The sequence below is a fragment of the Megascapheus bottae genome, chromosome 6, assembly GCF_031878675.1.
Source record: "Megascapheus bottae isolate mThoBot1 chromosome 6, mThoBot2.hap1, whole genome shotgun sequence".
NCBI lineage: Eukaryota > Metazoa > Chordata > Mammalia > Rodentia > Geomyidae > Megascapheus > Megascapheus bottae.
In genome coordinates, this window is record NC_143514.1 from 22,042,962 (window position 1) to 22,067,989 (window position 25,028).

At 39.7% G+C, this 25,028-nt stretch overlaps 1 protein-coding gene across 4 annotated transcripts in view; it reads left to right on the forward strand.

Moving 5' to 3' along the window:
- Positions 1-25,028, forward strand: part of Kyat3 (kynurenine aminotransferase 3) — a 45,057-nt gene that overhangs the window by 3,778 nt on the left and 16,251 nt on the right. For 2 of the 4 annotated variants that reach the window (XM_090334453.1, XM_090334454.1), the window contains exons 3-10: positions 10,713-10,771; positions 11,987-12,131; positions 13,552-13,701; positions 16,715-16,801; positions 17,386-17,514; positions 17,608-17,728; positions 21,466-21,542; positions 23,395-23,484. In XM_090334453.1, the coding sequence (XP_090190579.1) occupies positions 10,713-10,771; positions 11,987-12,131; positions 13,552-13,701; positions 16,715-16,801; positions 17,386-17,514; positions 17,608-17,728; positions 21,466-21,542; positions 23,395-23,484 (858 nt within the window). Of the gene's footprint in view, positions 1-10,712; positions 10,772-11,986; positions 12,132-13,551; positions 13,702-14,990; positions 15,174-16,714; positions 16,802-17,385; positions 17,515-17,607; positions 17,729-21,465; positions 21,543-23,394; positions 23,485-25,028 lie in introns of those variants that run through there. The other 2 variants (XM_090334455.1, XM_090334456.1) reach the window with 2 other exon arrangements.

Sequence of the window (25,028 nt, forward strand, 5' to 3'; positions counted from 1 at the left end):
GATTCTTTGTATGAAGTCAACAGCCTTGATTTACCCAGCTTTCACGTTTAATTTGGGAAGGAATTTTCCACAGCTGTCCCATCCTGCCCACTTGCATCAGGTCTTATCAGCCAAGTCCTGATGAAACTTGGTTCAATCTTTAATGTACTAGCCTCTTAAGATCATGGGCCATTTTTTGCATGCATCCAAACTTCTTATTCCAGCAAGTTTAAAGTAAATACTTCGAAGATTTAGTAAGTTTCCTCTTATCTTTGCCAAACTCACCCCCTTGTGGCTAATCTATAGAACTTCATTCTTTAACTTCAAGCTAACAAGTTTAAGCTGCATATGTTTTATGTTTTGCATCAATAATATAACAATGTACATAACTATGTCTACTTCACAAAGAAGTTACCTCTGTAGTTACTTTGGCCCACAAATTATATAAGCTTTATAATGTCCCTTTATATATCCCAGGCTCATGCTTAATGTTCTCTGTTTGGTTTTGTTTTGGGCTTTTTTTTTTTTTTTTTTGGTCATGGGGCTTGAACTCTAGGCCTGGGTATTATCCCTGAGCTCTTCAGCTCAAGGCTACTTCCCCACCTCTGGGCCTGGCATTGTCCCTGAGCTCTTCTGCTCAAGGATACCACCCTCCCCCTGGAGCCACAGCACCATTTCCCATTTTCTAGTGGTTAATTGGGGATAAGAGTCTCACAGACTTTAGTGCCTAGGCTGGTTTTGAACCACAATCCTCAGATCTCCTCCTGATTAGCTGGGATTACAGGCATGAGCCACCACGCCCAGCTGCTTTGTCTCTTTATATAGTCTTCCAGATAGAGACAATAACATTGAACATAACAGCAGCTGAACTGCAGTATAAATACAGTCTGAACAAGAAAGAACTCTATCATTTCAAAGTACTGTGGGTGGTCATATTTTTGCCAGTCTTTTTGTTGTTGTTGTTGGGATAATGTATAGAGGGGTTACAGTTACATTTGTGAGTAGTAGGTACATTACTTCTCGCACACTGATACTCCTCATGCTTTTGTCCTCCTTTCCCTCCCCCTACCTCCTCTCAGTCATCTTATTTTCCCCCCTCCCCTTCCCTATTTCAAATAAAAAAATAAATGTAAATACAATATACCCAGTAACAAAGTCAGATACACTAACAACATGAGATTAACTATAAGGGCAAAAAAAAAAAGAAGAGAAATAACATAGGACATTAAAAACAACAATCACACAAAATAAACCTCTTTGTACTATAATTTATGCTGGCTGATAAAAGAACCTAATTTAAGTTGAATAATGCTAAAAATTATCTCCTAATAGGAGTGAGTTTTCTTCATCCGTTCATCAAATATTTGTGGAAAATTTGCTATGTCCTAGGCGTGGAGCTACACATGGGTTACTGCAGTGATGTTAGCTTGTTTACAGTCCCCAGAAATCCACTCATATACCAACTCACTATGGCACAATGCCCAAATATCTGCACAAATGCCAAGCTAAATATTGCTGTGAAGGTATTTTTAGAGATTAAATGTTTAGAGGAGATTTTGAGGGAAGATCATTATTCTCCACAGTGTGAATGGGCTTCCCGCTACTGCCCCAAGAAGAGAATGCTGCCTTCACACACGACTTACCACTTCTCATCTTTTCTGAGTCGAAACCTGCAGATTTCAGACTTCCACAAAATGGCATGAGCCACCTTCTTAAAAGGAAATCTCAGCCAGTGTCAGTAGCTCACACCTGTAATCCTAGCTGTTCAGGTGGCTGAGATCTGAGCATCGCAGTTCAAAGCCAGGCCCCGGCAGGAAAATCCATGAGACTCTTATCTCCAATTTTTTTTTTTTTAAGACGGAAGTGGTATTATGTGGCTCAAGTGGTAGAACACAAAGAGGCTCAGGGACAGCACCCGGGCACCCAGTTTAATTCCCAGGAATGGTTGGGGAAAAAAAGAGAACTTTTTCACATATCCTGTTGGTTTTAGGTTTTCCTGAGAACCTAACCCTGATACATACCAGTAAACAAACTATAAGAGCAAGCAGCTAGGAATTTTAAGTGCTGTAAACAAAAAATGATTTTAAAAAATGCTATAATTCAGTGGGAGCACAACAAACATAGGAAGAGACCAGACGTATACAAATTTTAAATGCAATTTTATTTGATATATAAATTATCCACTGCACAATGTGCTAATTTTTTATACATATCTGTAGATTGCCTTGGTGACCGCATTAAATGAATTGCTAAACTTGACATTGTATCAGTGTTATTAAATGACATTTGTTAAAATGCCTTTTCTTTCTATCATGAGGGGCATTGTGTCTTATAAAAGTAGTCAGTAGAGTAGCATCAGGTTAAGGTGAGACTTAATCACATGTCATTCTCGAAGGTACTTTACCCTCTTGAGAACTTGCATATTACTTACAACATAGGTTTCAAAGGTTTAAAATAGACAGGCATTTTTAGTCCCATTATTGGTAATAGAATGAGAACAATGGTGTATTTAATAACCATTATCATTATCTTCCAGATTGAATTAAAATTACTTTAATACACTATTACAAAAGTCTGCAAAAGTGCTATCAGTCATTTTTCTTATTTTCACCAGATTGTTAGTGATGAGCTCAAAGCTATTTCAATACTTTTGAGAAATAGTATGTAACTTTAGAACTTAAAGCACTAAAATATTTCATAACTTTTAATTTTTTTTTCTACCACAGTTTTTTAGCTTGCGTAGTATGGCTAGACTTGATCTAAATGACTAATTATCAGAGGCACCATTCCAATAGTAGCTTAGCATGTCTTTTTTTTTTTTCTATTTCATTTCATTTATTTCTTTCTTTTTAATTCTGGTCAGTCTTGGGGCTTGAACTCTGGACCTGGCTGCTGTCCCTGAGCAATTCAGTTCAAGGAGCTTAGCATGTCTTACATGATGAAACTTAGGAAAGGATGGTAGTGCTCAGTGAACACTTTAAAGTGGGACTAAAAGATCGGATCTCAGTCTGAGCCCATTTGAGTCTGAAGGCTACTACTTGATGAATCTCTGAAAAGATGTGTAATCCTAACCCTCCCAAAAGCTTATTATCATCATAAGGGGACCAAGGGTTTTGGCCTGATGGAACTATTAACAAGGTTAATTAAGATGTACTCTCTGCTCCATAATGGTAACTGTAACTGGTTGGAACCTTATGTCCAATGGTTTTTAAACCATCTGGTGAGTTCCTCCCACATGTCATACAAGGAGCTCACTTAAAAAATGTTGAGTGTCGTTCAACCACTATGGAAAGCAGTATGGCAGTGCCTCAAAAGGCTAAACGTAGAACTCCCCTATGACCCAGCAATTCCACTACTTGGCATTTACCCAACCATCCAGAAACAAGGACATGCTAAATCCACCAGAACAAGAATGTTCATTGCAGCACTATTTACCATAGCAAAGATATGGAACCAACCTAGATGTCCCTCAGTTGATGAGTGGATCAACAAGTTGTGGTATTTGTACACCATGGAATTCTATGCTGCTGTCAGAAAAAAATGATATCGCCCCATTTGTTAGGAAATGGAAAGACTTAGAAAAAATCATATTAAGTGAAGTAAGCCAGACTCAAAGGAACTTAGGCTCAGTGGTTTCCCTCATTTGTCATAACCAGTAGAAACCTTGGGCTCTACTAGCAGAGATCTGCAATAGAGCAAAACCTTGATATATAAGGCCATATAGTATGAAGCTAATTGAAAGGACCTCCAGGATACTGAAACAAAAGCCATATAATGAATGATTGTTGTCCTTAATCTACTATGTTATCTTTCATCTCCTTTGCTGTCTCTTGGGTATCTCATATTGTTACAGTATCTCACTTTGTTATCTGATATATTGAATTTATTTGTATTTGGTTATTTGAAATTTGATAGGGAAGGGTGGAAAACCAAGATGGGGGGTGGGTGATGGGTACCAAGACATATGAAAGGGTATCAATGTATGTGAATTAATGCACCTTCTATCTGGCAAATATCATGTAACCCTTTTATTAATTACAATAAAAAAATTTAAAAAAAGATAGAAGATTAGACTAAGAAACTGAAAAAAAAATGTTGAGTGTGTTCATCAAATGATCTTCAGAGTACTGGTCAGGCTACATTTTAAATGGACATGTTTGTTGGTGTTACTGTGTTGTCTTTAGTATATTTCAGTCCTTTAAATTAACTTTTTTCTTTTTTTTTTATTCTGGTGAGGATGTGGTCAGAAGGGAATGCTACTGCATTGTTGGTGGGAGTATAAACTTGTCCAACCACTATGGAAAGCAGTATGGAGCTTCCTCAAAAGACTAAACATAGAGATGCCCTATGATCCAGCAATCCACTCCTTGGCATTTACCCAAATGTCCAGAAACAAGGACATACTAAATCCATTAGCACAACTATGTTCATTGCAGCATTATTTACCAAGCTAAGACATGGAAATTCTATGAATTTCCACAATGAAATTCTATGCTGCCACCAGAAAGAATAATATCACCCCATTTGTAAGGAAATGGAAAGACTTAGAAAAAATCCTATTAAGCGAAGTAAGCCAGACCCAAAGGAACATAGGCTCCATGGTTTCCCTCATTTGTAATAATTAGTGCATATCTAGGACTAGCAGAGGATCACAGTAGCTCAAAAGCTATGTACATATGGTCATACAGTATGAGAGACTAACTGAAATGAACTCTAGGATATGAAAACAGATTTATCTTTGTGATTGTTGTTCTTAATGTACTATATGAATTTATTTCTCTTCTCTTTTTTTTCCCTTTATGGTTAATCTGATGTGGTATTTGAAATAGGGAAGGAAAGGGGAGGAAACGAGATGATTGGGAGGGGTGGGGGAGGGAAAAGGGGACAAAAACATGAGAAGGGGTATCAAGGTTTGAGAAGTAATGTACCCACTACCTGATGAATGTAACTGTAACCCCTCTATACATTACTCCAACAATAAAATACAATATATATATATATATATAATATTTTTTTTTTTTTGGCCAGTTCTGGTGCTTGAGCTCTGGGCCTGGGTGCTGTCCCTGAGTCTCTTTGTGCTCAAGGCTAGCATTCTTCTGCTTGAGTCAGAGATCCATATCTGGCTTTTTGAGTTTGTTGTTGTGTTTGAGTAGTTTTAGTGGAAGATATGAATCTCATGGACATTTCTTCCCTAGGCTGGCTTAGATCAGTGAGCCTCAGATCTCAGTTACTAAGTGTCTAGGACAGGCATAAGCTCTAGTTCTCAGCTTCAAGTTAGTTTTTTTTTTTTCATATGTGTATGTGTGTGTGTGTGTGTGTGTGTGTGTGTGTGTGTGTGTGTGTGTGTGTGTATATATATATATATATTGGGGGGGGCAGTCCTGGGCTTGGGCTTAGTGCCTGAGCACTGTCCTTGGACTTTTTCAAGGCTAGAGCTCTACCACTTGAGCCTCAGCACCACTTCCAGCTTTTTTCTATGCATGTGGTACCGAGGAATTGAACTCAGGTCTTTGTGCATGCTAGGCAAGCACTCTACCACTAGGCCAAACTTCTGGACCCTTTTCATATATTTTTATTGTAATTAATAGAAGGGTTACATTATATTCACCAGATAAAAGGTGCATTACTTCACAAGCATTGATACCATTTCCATCCCCCCACCCCCCGCCCCTCATCTTGTTTTCCCCCCTTCCCAATACTGTTTCAAATAACCAAATAAGCATATATACAATATATCAGATAACAAGGTAAAATACTCTAACAATGTGAGATAACCAAGGGATAGCAAAAGAGATGAGAGATAACATAGTACCTTAAGGACAACAATCACTCATTATATGGCTTTTGTTTCCTTATCCTGGAGGTCCTTTCATTTAGCATCATACTATATGGCCTTATGTATGTTTTGCTCTATTGTAAATCTCTGCTAGGGGAGCCCACGGTTTCTACTGATTATGACAAATGAGGGAAACCATTGAGCCTATGTTTCTTTTGTTAGGTCCAACTGGAAGCAATGACTTCTTCCCTTGGCTCTCTCCCACTGCACCCTGGAAATCCCCACCCAGCACCTGTAACCCTGGCAACTGGTATGCCTGGGGGCAGTGGGAGGTCCCCACTGAGGTATTTCCCCATCCTCTGAGATCACATCCACTTCCGCTGTGTCTATACTCCTCCCCCTATATAATCTCTCGCTTCCTGCCCTAAGCCCTCTTGCTCGCCTGACTCCATCTTGGGTGGCAGGAGGCTGCTCTTTCCTCGTGCAATAAACCCTCTTCTGAACTGCGTGAAGTTTCCTTTCAGCAGACCTTACATTTGGTGCCGTGACTTACTCGGATGGGGGAGAGGGTCAGGAGTGGCTAGATCCCCTCCATTTCTCGAGGGTCAGTCCGCCTTCTGCCCCCCCTCCATTGAACCAGAGAAAGGAAACTCCACTCGGGGACCTCTGCCTTTCCCATTGCTGGAGGTGCATTCACTACAATGTTTCTTGTCTGCACCTGGTGAGTACACCTCCTGCCTGCAGGCCTCTTTTCTGTCTCCTTTAACCCAACCCTGCCTAGGGCTCTCTCCCTGTGTCTAGTTTAAGACCCCCCCACCCCCCAATCTGTTCTGGTAAGATTGGATTCCCCCTCTCCCCCACACTCTACTTTCCCACTCAACATCCTTATTGTCTCTACCCAATGATGTCCTCACTGACTCTGCCCCATGTTCAGTGACTCCACCTCCTGACGGCCTCACTGACTCCACCACTCCCCTGGTGTTCCCCCCCCCATGTCCTTACTGACTCTTCCCCTGCCTCCTCACTGACCACGCCCCATCCTCACAGACTTCACTTCCTGTTCGTGTTTCTTATTACAATGGGGTCTCATCAGTCTCACCCAGGACACCCCCTTGGGATATCTTTTATGCTCTTTAGATGTTCTTCTACTCAGAGACTCCATAAAGCCAAACAGCTCATCTTTTATTGCAATTGTGTCTGGCCAAAGTATAGGCTATACAATTGGTCTCAATGGCCCCAAAATGGGACTTTGGATTATAATATTCTCAGGAATTTAGACAGTTTCTGCAGACGCAATGGTAAATGGCCAGAGGTTCTATATGTTCAGGCTTTCTTTGCTCTCCATGCTTACCCTTCTCTCTACCAATCCTGTTCAACTTCCCCTATCCTACTGGCACAGGAGCATCCTGTCCCTGCCAAATCACCTAAGAGCCTAGAGCCTCTTCCTAAACCTAAAGTGCCTGATCCCCTACTCAACATTGAAGACTCTGCTTCTCCTCCCCAAGCTGAACCTTTCCTTCCTTCTCCTCCCCCTTCATCTCCTTTTGACTCACCTCCTGCTATTCATACTTGATCTTGTACTGGTAGCTCACCAGCCTCCTTATATCCTCTGTGGGAGGTGGCAGGGACAGAAGGGGTCATTTGTGTGCATGCCCCCTTTTCAATGACAGATCTTTCCCAGATTGAGAAGCGACTTGGATCATACTCCCAAGACCCCAATAATTATACCAAAGAGTTTAAATACCTTGTTCAGACTTATGACCTCACCTGGCATGACTTATATACAGTCCTGTCCTCTACTCTTACCTCTGAAGAAAAGGAAAGGGTTTGGGTTGCAGCCCAGGCATATGCTGATGAAACCCACCGCCTAGACAATACTTTCCCAGTAGGGGCAACGGCTGTGCCCAGGGAAGAGCCCAAATGGGATTATGAAAACAATGCACCTGGAAGGGTTAGCAGAAATAGGATGGTAACCTGCCTGGTAGCTGGCCTCCAGAAGACAGCCCTCCATGCAGTCAACTATGATAAACTAAAGGAGGTTACCCAGAGACCCACTGAAAACCCGGCCGAAGTTCTTGATCACCTTACAGTGGTACTCCAGCGTTATACTAAGCTGGACCCGGAGTCAAAAGAAGGTATAGTGGTCCTTAATACCCATTTCATTTCCCAATCAGCTCCCGATATTAAAAAAAAAGTTGAAAAAGGCTGAGGATGGCCCTCAAACCCCTCAAGGTGAGCATGGCCTTTAAGGTTTTTAACAACCGGGAGGAATAGAAAAAAGCTGATAAGGCTGCCCATAATAGGAAAAATTGCCAGCTCCTGGCTGCTGCCCTTCGGGCTCCTCAAAGAAGAAGTGCCCAACACACACCACCCAGACCATGCTTTAAGTGTGGCAAGGAAGGCCACTGGACAAGAGCTTGCCCTACTCTAAAACCACCATCTGGACCCTGCCAAAGTGTGGACAGCCAGGACACTGGGGAATCGACTATCCCTCCTCGTCTCTACAAGGTGGGCCAGTCTCTCCCATACCGCCCACACATGGGGAGGAGCCCAACTTATCTGAGATACTCAGCTTGGCAACGGAAGTGCGATGCTGCCCAGGGTCGCTGAATCCCACAAGCATCACAATGGAGGAGCCCAGGGTATGTCTCCAGGTTGCAGGCAAGCTACTTGTATCCTATCTTTTGAATATGGGAGCCAGTTATTCGTTGTTACTTGAGTATTCCAGCCTGTCTTTCCCCCCCCAGATCTCAGTGATGGGTGTAGATGGCCTTCTTACTTGTTCTGCAACTATCCATGTAGAATAGATAACTTTCCTTTTTTACATTCCTTTCTAATCTTACTCTACTGTCCCATATTCAAGGCTCCTTCAGCCCCTTAAAGCCCTTTTCCTTCTCCCCCAATTTTGCCTGAGGATCGAGTCTTTCTTAAGACCCTTAATCTGTCTGGTTTACATCCTAAGTGGACAGGCCCTCATCAGGTCCTGCTCACCGCTCCCACTGCAGTTTAGCTCAATAGACAGCCACAGTGGTTTCTTATGTCAAGAATGAAAAAGGCTCCTGCTCTTGCCCCTTCTATGACACCAAGGTATCTTGCATCCCTGAAGAAGATGGCACCCCTGCCTCTTAAGACATCTTTTGAATTTCATCCAAGGACACATATGCACATTCATTACCATGGAACTTTTACTGCTCCTTCTGGATGGACAGCATCCCCGCCTTCTACCCTCAATGTCGACGCCCCTTGTCAGCAGGAAGTAGCCAGAAAGAGTCAGTGCCCCTTTACAACTATCAGAAGGTGGGAATGTTAGATCCGACTGGAAGAAATGACTTCTTCCCTTGGCTCTCTCCCACTGCACCCTGGAAATCCCCATCCAACACCTGTAACCCTGGCAACTGGCATGCCTGGGGGCAGTGGGAGGTCCCCACTGAGGTATTTCCCCATCCTTTGAGGTCATATCCACTTCTGCTGTGTCTGTTCCCCTCCCCCTATATAATCTCTCACTTCCCGCCCTACGCCCTCTTGCTCACCCGACTCCATCTTGGGTGGCAGGAGTCTGCTCTTTCCTCACGCAATAAACCCTCTTCTGAACTACGTGGAGTTTCCTTTCAGCAAACCTTACACCTTTAAGTCTGGCTTACTTCACTTACTATGATTTCTTTTGTTTTTTTTTCTTTTTTAAAATTTTATTTTATTGTCGAGGTTATGTACAGAGGGGTTACGGTTACATTCATAAAGTAGTGGGTACATTACCTCTTGAACACTGTTACCCTTTCCCATGTTTTTCCTCCCACTTTCCCTTCCCCCATCTCCTTCACTCATCATGTTTCTCCGTTACCTTTCCTTTTTCAAATAAACAAATACCAGGTACCACATTCAGAAAAAGTAACAATATGAGATAAACCACAAGGGGAAAAGAAGCAAAAAAAAATAGCTTCACATAGTAAATTAAGAACAACAATCATAAAGATAAACCTCTTGTTTCTATATCCTAAAGTTCATTTCATAAGTGAAAATGAAGTATGATTCCAAACCCCCATTTTATGAAAGAGAAAATACAGGGTTAGAAAGCTTTTTTTTTATTAAAGAATTAATTAACATTTATTTTTATATCGTATTTCAAATGATGTGTTTAACAAACAAGTATTCAAGAAGGGAATCTCTATATACAATCACTGGCACTTACTTACTATGATTTCTAAGTCTTTCCATTTCCTTACAAATGGGGCGATGTCATTCTTTCTGACAGCAGCAGAAAATTCCATTGTGTACAAATAACACATCTTGTTGATCCACTCATCATTAAGTTAGCTTTTTAAACTAAATTTTTTGTTGGTGTTGTTGTATTATCTTTAGTATATTTCAGTACTTTAAGTTAGCTTTCTAGGCAAGGTATATAATTTTGTTATTAGATAAGAACATGATATTAAGGTTTATAAGAAAGAGACAAGCACTAGTAACTTATACCTATAATCCTAGCTACTCAACAGGCCAAAATCTAAGGATGCTGTTTTGAAAACCAGCCCAGACAGAAAAGTACATGAAACGCTTAACTTCAGTTAATCAGCAAAAACTGGAAATTGGAGTTGTGGATCAAGTAGTAGAACTTCCACCTTGAGCAAAACAGTGTAAGAGATAGAGTAAGGCCCTGAGTTCAAGATCTAACACTAGCACCATAAATAAGTAAACTTTAAAAATAAAAGCATTCCTTGGAACAGGAGGAGATCCTCCTCCATATTTTATGTTAGACTGTAGAACTGATCTCTACTTCATAGAAACCCAATAGAATTATTTAATAAATAAGAATCTACCCATTAATAAATGATAATAGGTAATTTATCTAATCTTACTTTTCACAGATGATGATAGAAAATGGAAGACTGACTTTTGACTAATTGACCTTCTCACTTTTTGAATGAAAAACTAAAATGACTTTTTCAATATTTATATCTTTCAGAAAATGGCCTTGAAATTCAAAAATGCAAAACGAATTGAAGGAATTGATAGCAATGTATGGTAAGTGTCTTAAAACCAATAGTCATAATTTGGTGATGTTTTTCTTTCATATTTTTATATCTTTAACTGGGCATTTTTAGCCTCATCTATAGTTCAGAAGTGAAACCATTCATTTAATTTATCAATTAAAATGAAATGGAAGGAAGTTGGTCATTCATACATGGATTTGTTCATTTAACAAATGTGCTGAGTTCATTGCTAGGCAATGGACATAGCAGAGAAAAAAGGAATCTGATTTGTGGCCTAACACTTTCTTTTTTTTATTTCAATTTTTATTCTTTCTAAGCTATGAACTGTTCTTTGCTTTTTTTTCTTTTCTTTCCTTCCTTCTATTCATCCTTCTTACCTTCCTTCCTTTTCTTCCTCTCTCCCTCCTGCTTGTTTCTTTTTGAGACAGGTTCTCCAGTGCCTCACTATATCCTACTCAGTTTTTCTTACTAGTACTCTTCTCTAGCAGTTGATAAGAACTAAGCAATAGCTGGGACTTGTTGGGAAAAATACATATATGGTTAAATATGGATAGCATGGAATTGAGGTTTCTTTTTTTTTTCTTTTTTCTTTTTGCTCTGTCCTTGGACTTTCTCAAGGTTAGAGCTCTACCACTTGAGCCCCAGCACCACTTCCAGCTTTTTTCTATGTATGTGGTACCAAGGAAACGAACCTGGGTTTTTATGCATGCTAGGCCAGCACTCTATTGCTGGACCAAACTCCTGGCCCCTGGGATTGAGATTTCTAAAGAATATTATTAGGTTCATTAATTTAGCCTTCATTTTATTATTTACCTTGTGTGTAATGTTTTTTTGTTGTTGCTGGAAACCCTTGTTTTTGTTTTGTTTCGTGTGTGTGCTGTCTGTAGGTTTGAACTCAAGATAGGACCTGGGCAGTGTCCCTGAGTGTTTTTTTTCAAGGCTAGTGCCCTACCACTTGAGCCCCAGTTCTACTTCTGGGTTTTCTTGGTGGTTAATTGGAGGGAAGAGTTTCATAGGCTTTTTCCTGCCCAAGCTGGCTTTGAACTGTGATCCTTATATCTTAGCCTCTTGAGTAATTAGGATTATAAGCATGAACCACCAGTGCTCAGCTATCTTTGATTTTTGTTTTGATAACCTCCAAAGCTAAGTTATATTTTTTCTATTGTATGATAAGAACATAATCTACAGCAAGCAAAGTTTGTAATTATTATACTTATTATATCAATATTGTTTTCCTTAATCCTAGGATTGAATTTACCAAGTTGGCTGCAGATCCCTCTGTGGTGAATCTTGGCCAAGGACTTCCAGATATATCACCTCCTTCATATGTAAAGGAAGAATTATCAAAAATTGCATTAGTAGATAGCCTGAATCAATACACAAGGGGCTTTGTAAGTATCTCAGGATGTGCAGGCATGTGTTTGTATTTCATACTATGCTGTCTATATGTAAACTTTTACTTACTCATAGATAACTCCTGGTAAACTCAGAATGAGTTTTGATCTTACCTCTCTGGGATGACCTTCCCAAATTTTCATTTGTTTGAACCATTATTTACTCCTGTTCCAAAGTCAGAACTAGGGGCTAGGAGTTTGGCCTACTGGTAGAGTGCTTGTCTAGCATGCATGAAGACTTGGGTTTGGTTCCTCAGTACCACATGTACAGAAAAAGCTGGAAGTGGTGCTATGGCTCAAGTGGTAGTGCTCTAGCCTTGAAAAAGCCCAAGGACAATGCCCAGGCTCTGAGTTTAAGCACCAGGACTGGCAAAAAAAAAAAAAAAGAGATTTTAAAGTCTTACACCAGGCCTGGAAGAAAAGAAAAACCATTCTTTTGAAACATGTCTTTCTATCTTTTAAACACTCATACAACCTCAGCTTCAGAACATACTCTGTCCCCAACTAACTTCTTCCTTCTTCTGTGTCATATCTTGATCCTCTTCTTCATCCTTCGGTGATGAAATGCCTTAAGATGTCCATACATTTTCCTAAATTAAGACAGACCTTGAAACTATTGATTTGTATATGCTAAGCCTAAAATCCAGATAGCTATTGTACGATTAAGCATTTGTCTTTTCCTTTTATAACTGTGGAAAGTGGGGGGGGGGAAGGGGTAGGAAGAAAACTCTTGACTTTTTGTCGTTTAACTGTAAAAGTCCACAGAGCTGTACTTTGGAAATGGGATCACAGGGAAAGGGTATGAGACTGTCCATGAGACTGTCCACAAGATTTATCTCCTCATCTATCGTATACGCCTCCACCACTTGCTTCTCTCCCATACATTCACATCCCTCATGCCAGCCTAAAAATGAACAAACAATAGAGAAAATGAAATTAGATAGAAGAAATATATAATATAAAGATAATATCTCATATGCTAGAGGCTGAGATAAGGAAGATGGAGGTTCCAGACTAGCTTTGTCGGGGAAAAAAATCTCTGATACAGAACAATTTCTGAAATGTCAAAGAACTATCTGAACAGGTAAGAACTATCTCTGACATTGTGGCACCTGCCTGGAATCCCCACTACAAGGAGACAGATAGGAGGCTCTTGGTCTAAGGCTAGACTTAAACACAAAATAGATCACCCTATCTGAAAAAATAATAACTAACATTAAAAGGGCTGGAGATAGGGTTCCAATGGTAGATAGAGGCCCTGAGTTCTAACTAGACCATTCTAAAAAGGAGAAAAACTCTTTGTACATTAAGCCCAATTTTTAAAAAATTTATACATCCAAGAGTCACATTTCCTCCACAATGTTGGTTCTGTCAGCACATTCAAGATTTTGTTTTGTTTTTCTTTTTAATCCAACAGGGTCATCCATCACTTGTAAAAGCTCTCTCCTGCCTCTACCAAAAAGGTTATAAGAAGCAAATTGACCCAAATAAAGAAATCCTGGTGACAGTAGGAGCATATGGATCTCTCTTTAATGCCATCCAAGGGCTGGTAGATGAGGGAGATGAAGTAAGCATACCAGCATTATTATAATATCTCTATTATCAGTATCATTTATCCCACCTTTAAATGTTTTCCTTATTTTTGCATTCTCTTCTTTTTCTGTTTTAAATTATTTCTGAAGTCTATCACATATCCAATAAAGCCATTGTCTTGTAAGGGTAGAACTAGATGATATAACTAAAACGCAAGTGAAGACGTGGTACTTTTCTAGTACCCTACGCTAGTCTCCCAGAAGCGGCCAGTCTTCTGCTTTCTAACCCTACCAGCAGGCTGGAAAAAAAAAAAAGAACAAAAAGTAACCGAGTAAATGCATCTCCCAGACCTCATGACAAATGACAGAAGCCAAACTCTCCAGAGTCTATCCTGTGTGGCTCCACTTAGACCAAGTACAAGTGCAGAGAGAACTTTTTTTTTTCCAGCCTGCTGAGAAAAGGGCAAGTGTGATAGACTAACAGTAGGGAGAAAAAGAATCCTTTGTTTTCATTGCTAAAATAACATTTCATCTCAATCAGTGAGTGTTGGATCAGTGCTTCTTGGTGTCCAGTAGAATGTGAGCAGTAGAGTGTGAGAACATGTAACTGGAAGGTCAAATCATGTCTGCAGTTTTGGACTGTAATATAAGACCAACTCTTACACCTGTCTCCATTATCATTATAATACCTTCACTGTAATATGTTTAACCATATTCATTTATTCAAAATTTGCCAAGGATCTACTTTATGATGGTAAGTCCCTGTAGAAATAAGATACTTGAAAAGATAGCTTTAATGCACGAGAGGAGCTAGATTCGCAGATGGATTAAAAGGAATGTTGTATGTAATCAGTTGTGGAGAATGTTTACTTCATGGTGATGACAAAAGGAAAAAGGAGTGAACTTAACTGTTGGAGAGCTTCAGAAAACAGTTCCTGCTGAGTCGGATGAATATTTCTCCCAATCTTCCCTGTTCCTCAGTCCTCCCTCCCCCGCCCCCTAGGGTTCTCTTCATTGTAGCATTTCTTCAGAAAGCAGTATTTTGTGCTCAGTGTCATTATTCTTTTTACATCTGCAATTCCCACTGCTGTGCCAACAATACCCTATTTAAAGACTCGGGGTAAGAAGTTCAGTCACACTTCCATATGCAGAGTCTCTTAGTCCTGATGCTCCACTAATGGAAGTTGCTATTCTTTTATTGGTTTCTCCTTTGTGCCCTGTTGGAATGTCCCATGGTTTAGACCTTGGCCTTTTTGCCTCTGATTTGTCTTCCTTGATCATTTTAGCTAATTTTTATTTCTTTTCTTTTTTTCTGATACTGGAGCTTGAACTCAGGGCGTCTTGCTTCACCTGGCTTTTTCATCCAAGGTTGGCTCTCTACCACTTGAGCCACACCTCTACTCCTAGCTTTTTGCTGGTTAATTGGAGATAAGAGTCTCATGGATTTTTCTACCCTGGCTGGCTTTAAACCACAATTCTCAGATCTTCGCCTCCTAGGATTACAGATGTGAGCCACTGATGCTTTATCTACATATGTTTTTGTATGTCTGTTTATATCCTTTGTACAACGACCTAATAAAATAAAATTTAAAAAATAAAATGCATATACCTTATAAAAAGAAATTATATGAATATTTTCAGCAAATAAGTTAAAAATAGAGAACTACACACTTAAATACACAGCAGTTTTATTTATACAAGAAAAGGGCAAGATGATATTCTAAAATTCAGTAGACTCAGCTATTTCAATAATAAATTAAAGACTATAAATAGCAGAGACTTTTCATGAAATTCTCTATGTTTAAAAAAGTAGGAAGTCCAGATGTCTGTAGATGACACCTATAATTCTAGCCACTCAGAAGGCTGAGATCTAAGAATCATGATTCAAAGCCAGGACAGACAGACAAATCTGAGAGACACTTTTTTTCTTGTTTTGTGTGGGGGCGGGGGTGTAATGAGGCTTGAACTTGGGGCCTGGGTGCTGTCCCTTAGCTCTGAGCCACAGCCCCACTTCCCATCTTGTAGTGATTAATTGGAAATAAGAGTCTCACAGTCTTTAGTGCCCTGGCTGGCTTTCAGCCTTGATCCTTGGATCTCAGCCTTCCTAGTAGCTAAGATTACAGGGGTGAACCACCACGCCTGGCAATCTGGGAGACTCTTATCTACAATGAACAAGGAGCCAAAATTGGTGATGTGGCCAAAGTGGTAGAGTGCCAGCTATGAGTAGAAGAAAAGCCTGAAGAGAACATGAGGCCCTGATTCAAGTCTCAGTACTGGCACACACAAAGAAGTAAAAGGAGGCTGGGAACGGAGCCTGGTGGTAGAGTGCTCACCTAGCTTGTACAAAGCCCTGGGTTCGATTCCCTAATACCACATACACAAAAAAAGCTGGAAGTGGTGCTGTGGCTCAAGTGGAAGAGTGCTAGCTTTGAGCTGAAGAGTTCAGGGACAGCTCCCAGGCCCAGGGTTCAAGCCTCACAGCTGACAAAAAAAAGTAAAAAGAATAATGGATTGTATATTTTATGATAGTTATAAGTTGTATATCTGAACTCTCCTAGAAATGCTAGATCAAGCTGACAGATTGAAGATAGACTAGTGACTAGACTGGCTGGTTTGAGCATTCTCTTGAAAGCCCAGAAAGAATGATAGGGAAAAAGAAACAAAAGGACAGGAGATTCTCCAAAGGACTTTGGAAAAAAAAAACAAGCTCCAGATATTAGGTAACCAGAGGGAAATTGTGGGTATAAGATATGAGCAGTTACATCCAGGCTGGGCTTCCTGCATCAGTTCCCAGTTATGTGATGCTTTTGAAAAGAAAACATGTGTACTTTCAAGATAAATAATTTGTGTAAATTAGCATTCTGAGTCAGAGAGCACTATAGCATTCTGTTTCCTTTCAGACCTGCTCCCCTCATTATCTGGTATATCATTTATATCCTGTATTATATTTGCTAACTTGAAATATAAGGAAATTCTTCATGACTTTGAGCAAAACATCCTTTTGAGAATATGATTAGAGGTATGGCTTTTTCTTTGCTTTAATTTCAGGTCATAGTAATGGTGCCTTTCTATGACTGCTATGAGCCCATGATAAGGATGGCTGGAGCCACACCTGTGTTTATTCCACTACGATCTGTAAGTTTACCAATGTATTCATGTGCTTGAAGGAGTTTGTTTTTGTTTTTGTTTTTATGGCCAATCCTGGAGCTTGAACTCAGGGCCTGAGCATTTTCCTTGGGCTTTCTCAAGGCTAGAGCTCCACTTCCAGCCTTTTCTATGTATGTGGTACAGAGGAATCAAACCTGGGTCTTTGTGCATACTAGGCAAGCACTCTACCAGTAGGACAAACTCCTGATCCCTTGAAGGATTTTTTTTCTTAAAATATCAGTACCAAATAATTAATGCACTAAGATGAACCACAGAATCTTATATAGTCTTACTATGTCTGACATGTTAACCACTTGTAGCTGACTCCAGGAAAGGAAGAGAAGTGCTTTAACAGCTATTTTTCCATTTAGCAGATGTGGGTCTAAGACTCAGGTCCTCCTGAGTTCTCACATTAGAACCAACTAACATTCTTCTCACTGACTTTACCTGTCATTCATTTAGTTACCTTTGCCATGCCTGTCTGATTTTTTTCCCCTTATTAGGTAACTTGTATGTAAGACAGCAAACATGAATTACTTTTTTTAAATCACATCTTCATTCTTCATGCTTAGAAACCTATTATTGGACAACAAAGATGGTCTAGTTCTGACTGGACCTTAGATCCTCAAGAACTGGAAAGTAAATTTAATTCGAAAACCAAAGCTATCATACTCAATACTCCACATAATCCCTTTGGCAAGGTAAGCAAGTCTCTTGCCTCCTTATTCTCTCTTTGTCTTATTGTTTTCCAGTGTACTGACTAATAACTGTGCTCTTTTCTTGAATGTGTATAGGTGTACACCAGGGAGGAGCTCCGAGTAATCGCAGACCTTTGCATCAAATATGACACACTGTGCATCAGTGATGAGGTTTATGAGTGGCTGGTGTATACAGGAAACAAGCACGTAAAAATAGGTACTCATTATTATGCTGGACCACATATCTAAATGTGCTTGGCACATGTGTATCAACTGACTAGAACAGACCCAGGCTGCTTTAAAAACAGTTTTTATAATGAGTATTTGTGATGAACACCTAAAAATAGAATTTGGATGAGTGGTGTTGAATGAGTTAAAGAATTCTCTGAAGGACAAGTGGTACTAATTTAGAAGAGATACTGAATTGCTCTATAAAGCTATGAACCCAGCAGAGAAATTCCTTTGCCTTTCTTTGTGGCTTCTTACTGAAAATCCTGCCTTTCCTTGGGATATGTCACTATTCCTGACAGGTCTGGACTGTTGGTACTGAGCAAGTTGCCAAAATGCCAAGGCAACAGGAAAAAAACAATGTAGAGACAATGAATAACACTCTATCTTCCCAGATGTCACTGCAGCTTAAAATATAATGGTTGTAGTTTTCTAAAATCATCAGACCTGGAAAGTTTTGTTCGGGATTTACTTGTTTTATTTTGATGATTTATTGCCGTGGGGTTTTGCCTGCAAATGACCACTTTCACATGCAAAGCTCTCTGTGATCTTCTCTCTGTGCTTTTCCAAAACTCTCTCCCATAGAAAGAACATAATCATATTCCATATTTTAGCATTATTTAAAGTTGTTTTGTGGAACATTTCTCTTGGATCAGATTCTTAATTCAAGTTATATTTCATTTTCACCCAAATTATATTTAGTTTATATGCAAAGTATATTTTCTAAACTTGTCTTTCAGTCAACAAAAGAAAACTTTCTCTTCTTTCTCATCTATCTACGAATACATGGATGTTTGTTAAATTTTTATAATATTCCTTGTAAGCTATTCACCTGATCTGGCAGGGGAAGACACCACTTTTACATGGCTAAAATTAGTTACCGACAAACCACTTAGCTTTTCATTTAAGTGCTATGATTAGATTTGACATTTTGTTGAGTGGCACCTGCATTTAATGTTTAATTTGTAATTCAGAGTAAAAACAGGGAAGAACTGCATTCGTTACTGAGGGTAATTAATTAATTAATTTATTTATTTATTTATTTACAGTCCTGGGGCTTGAACTCAGGGCTTAAGCACTGTCTTTTTCCTCAATGCTAGCACTCGACCACTTGAGCCACAACACCACTTCTGGCTTTTCTATGTATGTGGTAGCAAGGAATCGAACCTGAGTCTTTGTGCATGCTAGGCAAGCACTCCACCACTAGGCCAAACTCCCAGCCCCACTGAGGGTAATTCTTACTTTCAAAGTTTTGATTCAAGATCTATATCTTTACTTTAACATATTCTTCCTTGTACATAGTTTAGATTTTGATTAGGTGGAACATGTTTCATGTTCTTTTGGAATCTTTTGTGAAGAAAGAAACATCTCAAAACTCAAAAGGGTGTGATAAAATATCACACATTGTAATATCAAATATTACAATGTTACTTTTTACAAATGGCTGTTCTAAATATTTTCACTTATCTTTTCTATTTTTGTTGTGTTCCACAGAGGATGCAAGTACAACCTTTATAATTTATGTAGTTTTCCTTCAGTGATAATGGTAGGTATTTACCAGTGACTGAAATTAATTTTACAATAGTTTAGAACTTTCCTTAGTTGCATCACAGAGTCATAGACACTTTACTTGTATATGAACATATTATAAAGAAAAAGATGCAGACCTGCAAATATGAGCATTTATTGTCCTATTGTGGATACAAACACTCAGAACAATATAAAAGTTCCTGCTATGCTACTAAAAAGAAGTTGAAAGATAGGAGATTTTGTCTTAAGAACTTCATAATCAAATTAAATGAGGTATGTGCCAAACACCAGTGGTTCATGCCTATAATCCTAGCTACAGATGGTTGAGACCTTAGGATTGTAGTTCCAAGTCAGCTCCTGGCCAGAAAAGCCCATGAGACTCTTACCTTCAATTAACCACCAAAAGCCTAGAAATGGAGCTGTGGTTCAAGTGGTAGAGGACTAGCCTTGAGCATTTGCTCAACATTAGCATCTAGGCCAAGTTCAAGCCCCCAAACTAGCACCAAAATAAGTAAGTAAGGAGTCATAACATCAATATTAACTGGGCACAATGACTCAAGCCTATAATCGTTATCTACTTAGGAAGCTATGATCAGGGGATCGAGGTTCAAACCAGCCCAGTGATAAGTTTGTAAGACTCATTTCAGTCAGCAGCATACACCCATCTCTACCCAGCAACGAAGAGAGGCCCAAATAGGAGGATCACAGCGCTGGCTGGGAAGAGCACTGGGCAGAGAGAGACAAGTCTCTCTCTCTCTCTCTCTCTCTCTCTCTCTCTCTCTCTCTCTCTCTCTCTCTCTCTCTCTCTTTCTCTTTCTCTTTCTCTCTCTCAAAGCAGGAGTGCGAATTGGACACCAATAAAAGTGAACTAAGTAACTCATGGCTAGAGATGGGAGGGAAGGAATGGGAGAGAATAAGGGACCAGATAACACTATGGGAAAGGAAATGTTCTTATTATCTGGTGTATGTAGAGGTAACCCCACTGTGTATCACCTCTAAAATCACTGTAAAGTAAATTAGAAAAGCAGCAACAGAAATAACCAATGAGCTGGGCACTGGTGGCTCATGCCTGAAATCCTAGCTATTCAAAAGGGTAAGATCTGAGAACTGTGGTTCAAAGCTAGCCTGGGCAGGAAAGTCTGTGAGACTCATCTCCAATTAACTTCCAGAAAACTGAAAGTGGTGCTGTGGCTCAAGGTGATAAAGTGCTGCCCTTGAGTGAAAGAGCTCAGGGATATCACCTAGGCCCTGAGTTCAAGCCCTATGACTAATGAAAATAATCAACCAGACAAAAACAGTGAAAGGATTTGGAAAAAGTCATATTAAGTAAAGTGTCAAGTCCAGAGAGTCAAAGGATGCATTTGTTCTCATGTATGTGGAAGCATGAATTAATTTATAAATACATAAGTATATGTACGTACAAACTGAAGTATGGTATATTTGGGGAAAATTCAAATGATGTAATTCCTTAGAAAGGCTAACCCACAGCCCAACAAAATAGACACCAGGAACCAGCCACTAGAAAATAAGAAGGAGGGATTAAGGGGAGGTAGGTGGACAAATGCAAAAAGAGTGTGTCAGACATAGGATAGGTATCTCAGTAAACAGAGAACACACTGCCGTGTACTCAGTAGGTCAGGAATAAGGCCCACGATGCAATTCACCTTTCTTAGAAATTTCCCAGTAGATCCTTACTGGTGTGGGACTATATTTTAAGAGCTAGTCTCTAAAAGCATGAATTGTAAAAACTCAAAACATGGACAGAATTAAAGGAACTCTACAATAGTCAGAAGAACAGCCAAAGCCAGGCCACAGGACAGGCTCCGTGGACAGCCATTGCTAGAGCTTAGCTCTGGACGCCACTTGAAGCAGCCTGGAACACTGCTGCTCGTACCATTGCACCTGCTGTCCCCAAAAGTAATTTTGCCAATCAAAAAATTGTTCCATTTATTTACAAATTACTTTGGCACACCACTAAAGAATTTTAAAGTATTGCAACATTTTTGGCTTGGTTTGGGTTTAAAATTCTATTATCTTAAATAACCAAACAGCCGTACTATATTACAATTGATAGTTATTTTATTTTATTTAAATCCCTACTGTACTTGGGTTATGCTTTTAGATTATACTACAGGTAAACTGATTAGAAAGCAATTCTTTAAACATTTCTCCTCTACTTTTTCTTCCCCACTTCAGCCACTTTTCCAGGTATGTGGGAGAGAACAGTGACAATCGGAAGTGCTGGGAAGACTTTCAGTGTGACTGGCTGGAAGGTATGAAGAGGAGGAACTTGGTTGTGGCTGAGCGTGTGGCTCAGTAGTAAGGCATGTGAGAAGCCTTGAGTTTAATGGTCAGCACGCTCCTCCCACAAAATAAGGGAAAAAACATGAACTGCTTAAAAATAAGCATCGATGGGGCTGTGAGTGGGGCTTAGTGGTAGAGTGCTTGCCTAGCATGTCTGGAGCTCTGGGTACAGTTAGTTCCTCAGTACCATATATACAGAAAAAGCCAGACTCAGGTAAAGTGCCTAGACCCTGAGTTCTAGCCCCAGGATCAGGGAAAAAAAAAAAAAGCACCTATTTTATCTTTGGTCATGCTGCATGTTTTATGTGCATACGTATTCCACTTATACAGGGCTTTTTAATTTTTGTTTTGTTTTTGTCAGCTGTGGGGCTTGAACTCTGGGCCTGCATACTGGCCCTGCGCTCTTCAGATAAAGGCAGGCTCGTGCTCTACCCCCTTGAGCCACAGCTCCATTTCCCATTTTCTGGTGGCCGGCTTGGAATCGTGATTACCAGGTCTCAGCCTCCTTAGTAGCTAGGATTAGAGGTATGAGCCACTATGCCTCTGGCTTATGCATGTTTTTATTTTGTTTTGTTTGTTTTGGGGTTTTTTTGTGGGGGGGGGGCTTGAACTCAGCCGGGACACTGTCCCTGACCTCTTCAGCTCAAGGTTACCGCCCTACCCTGGGTCTGAGTGTTGTCCCTGAGCTCTTCTGCTCAAGACTACCGCACTACTCTTGAGCCAAGCCCCACTTCCCTTTTCTAGGGATTAATTGGAGATAAGAATCTCAGGTCCTTTTGTGCCAGGGCTGGCTTTGGACCTTGATCCTCAGATCTCAGCCTCCTAAGTAGCTAGAATTAGAGGCCTGAGCCGACCCACCCAGCTTTATGCAGGTTTTTCATCATCTTTTACTTCTTGAATTTTTCAGCTTTCAGTCTGATCTTCTTATGATCTCATAATTTCTTTAAAAGTCTAAAGCCTTCAATAATTTTTTTAATTTTATAAGTAATCAACTAATGATGCCTTTTCTTTGCAAAGGAATTTTAAGTTATTGCATATTAGTATAAAAGGAGAAAATAATAGCTAATATTCTGGCCCTATGTGCCAGACTAAATGTTTAGCTATATAAATTAATTTCCTTCTTTTAACTACTTTCTAGGGTGGTGCAGTTATCCCTGCTTTACAGGTTAGGGAACTAAAACAGAAAAGTAAAATACTGTGCCTGAGATGACACTGCTGCTAAGCTCAAGGCAGGGCAAGTAACCTGGTTTCAGAATGGAAGCACTTAACCTCTTTGCCATTTATTACAATAACAGTTCATTTGGCTGCAACTTAATTCCTTTTCAGCCTCATTTTTACTGAACTGCAAGATTCAGAGAGGAGATCTGGAGATTCTGAGTGTATATGATGTAACTCTAGAGGAGAGCCTGTTGGCTTTGTGTCTGTAATTCCAGGAAGCCATGCTGCTGCTTATACCTTCAGAAGTAGAAAATTATAGTGCACATGTCTAATTCCAGCACTCCTGATTAGGAGTCCAAGGTCAGCCTGGGCTACCTAATGAAAAACTGACTTGAGATAGAGCACTTAGCAAATCTAAGAAGAAAATCTGATCACAATTGGAGAGTTTGTTTATTCCCAAAGGCAGAGCTTGCCAACTCCAGTTGGAAACATCTCCACAAAAAGAAGAATGTGGAAATGCTTCTGAGTCAACACACTGCCTTGCTTTCATAGTGTGAACATTTCTGAATTGCCTTTATTTAACATTTACATAACTGTGCTCAAGCTTTCTGTGGACTATTAAGGTTTTTTTTTAACTACTTTTGTTTTTTTTTTTTTTCCCAGCTTGGCTGGTCCATTGGCCCACATCATTTGATAAAGCATTTACAGACAGTGCAACAAAACTCCATTTATACTTGTCCAACTCCTTTACAGGTGGGTGTTCTAGCAATTTAGGTTATAGCCTGGTTTATTGATAAAGATGAGAGTTTTATATTATGCATTTGAATTGAATTAGTTCATCCTATTATGGCCTTCTTAAGAGGTAACAACATATTTGAAAATTTAGGAGCTGTTATCAAGATTGTTTGGTTTGGGGGTTTTGTTTTATATCAGGTTGTACCTTTGAATAGGGATAAATTTTTAGTGGGGAAAAAACTTTAAAACTCTTCAAAAACTCTCTAGAGGACAGTGGCACTGCTCTGCAAAATGAGCTGTTCTAGGTCTATGAAACAGCAAGTGCCTTTCGAGAATTTACGATAGATCTATGTTATACTGAGAGATGATTAGATCATAGAGGCTTTGACCTAACCAATTGACTGACCAATGGATAATCGAATGCCATTTTTGGAAAGTGGTAGAAACTAGAAAGGCCAAAGTAACTCTGAAATATAGTGGACAACATGTCTGTACTCATGCAGTAGAGGGCACAAGTGATACATATTTTTAAATGTAATATAGCAGGTGTTCAGAGATATAAAGAAAAATAAAGTAGAGAAAGCGATGGACATATGATAGGGTAATCTTTGAAAGCCTTGCTGAAAAGATAACATTTGAGCAACAAATAGAAGGCTTAACTCATGTCATTAGCTAGTAAAGACCACCGTGGGTTAAAATAATAGCAAGTGCAAAGGACCATGGGTAGACAGTATGCATAGTATATGTTATTGAATAGCACAGAGGCTAGAATGAGATGATCAGGTGATAAGAGTAGGAGGAACAAAGGTCAGAACTAGCTAGGACAAGGATCAAGCTGGGCCTAGTAGATCACTGTTAGTCTGATGTAGGAGGTCATGGGAGAGTTTTGATAATAATAAAGGCATAGTCTTCTTCATGTTATCAAGGCTAGCTGGTGTTTGCTAAGTGAAAAATGTCAATGGACTGAACCAATATGAGGATGTAGATGTGATAAGTGAGTGGATTATTGATATACTTTGACAGTTAAGCCAAAAATCTTTTTGAATAGACTGAATGAATACAGGGTTTGAAGGAAAAGGGCAGACTAGAGTAATATTGCATTTACAATGGGCATTTACATTTTTGCACTTTGAATTTTCTAGGGTACTTCTTCAGTATAGTGAATGCACTAGTTGATAAGACAAAGGCAGAACTGACAGTTTGGAGCCTCTTTTCTTTTTTCTTTCTTTTGCCAGTCCTGGGGCAGGAACTTAGGGCCTACACACTGTCCTTGGGCTTTTTTTTTCAAGGCTAGTGCTCTACCATTTGAGCCACAGCACCACTTCTGGCTTTTCGTGTGTGTGTGATACCAAAGCATCAATCCCAGGTCTTCATGCATGCTAGGCAAGCACTCTTACCACTAGGCCAAACTAGGGGTTTCTTTTCTTGACCCAGCTTTTTCTTCATTTCAGCAAGGTGCCCTGTTTGGCCTTCCATTTGAAGACTGATTTTGGGTTTCTTGATCCTGGGAAACAATATTAATTCTATTTTGCTGCTAACTTTGTTTGCCATGAAGACTTCTC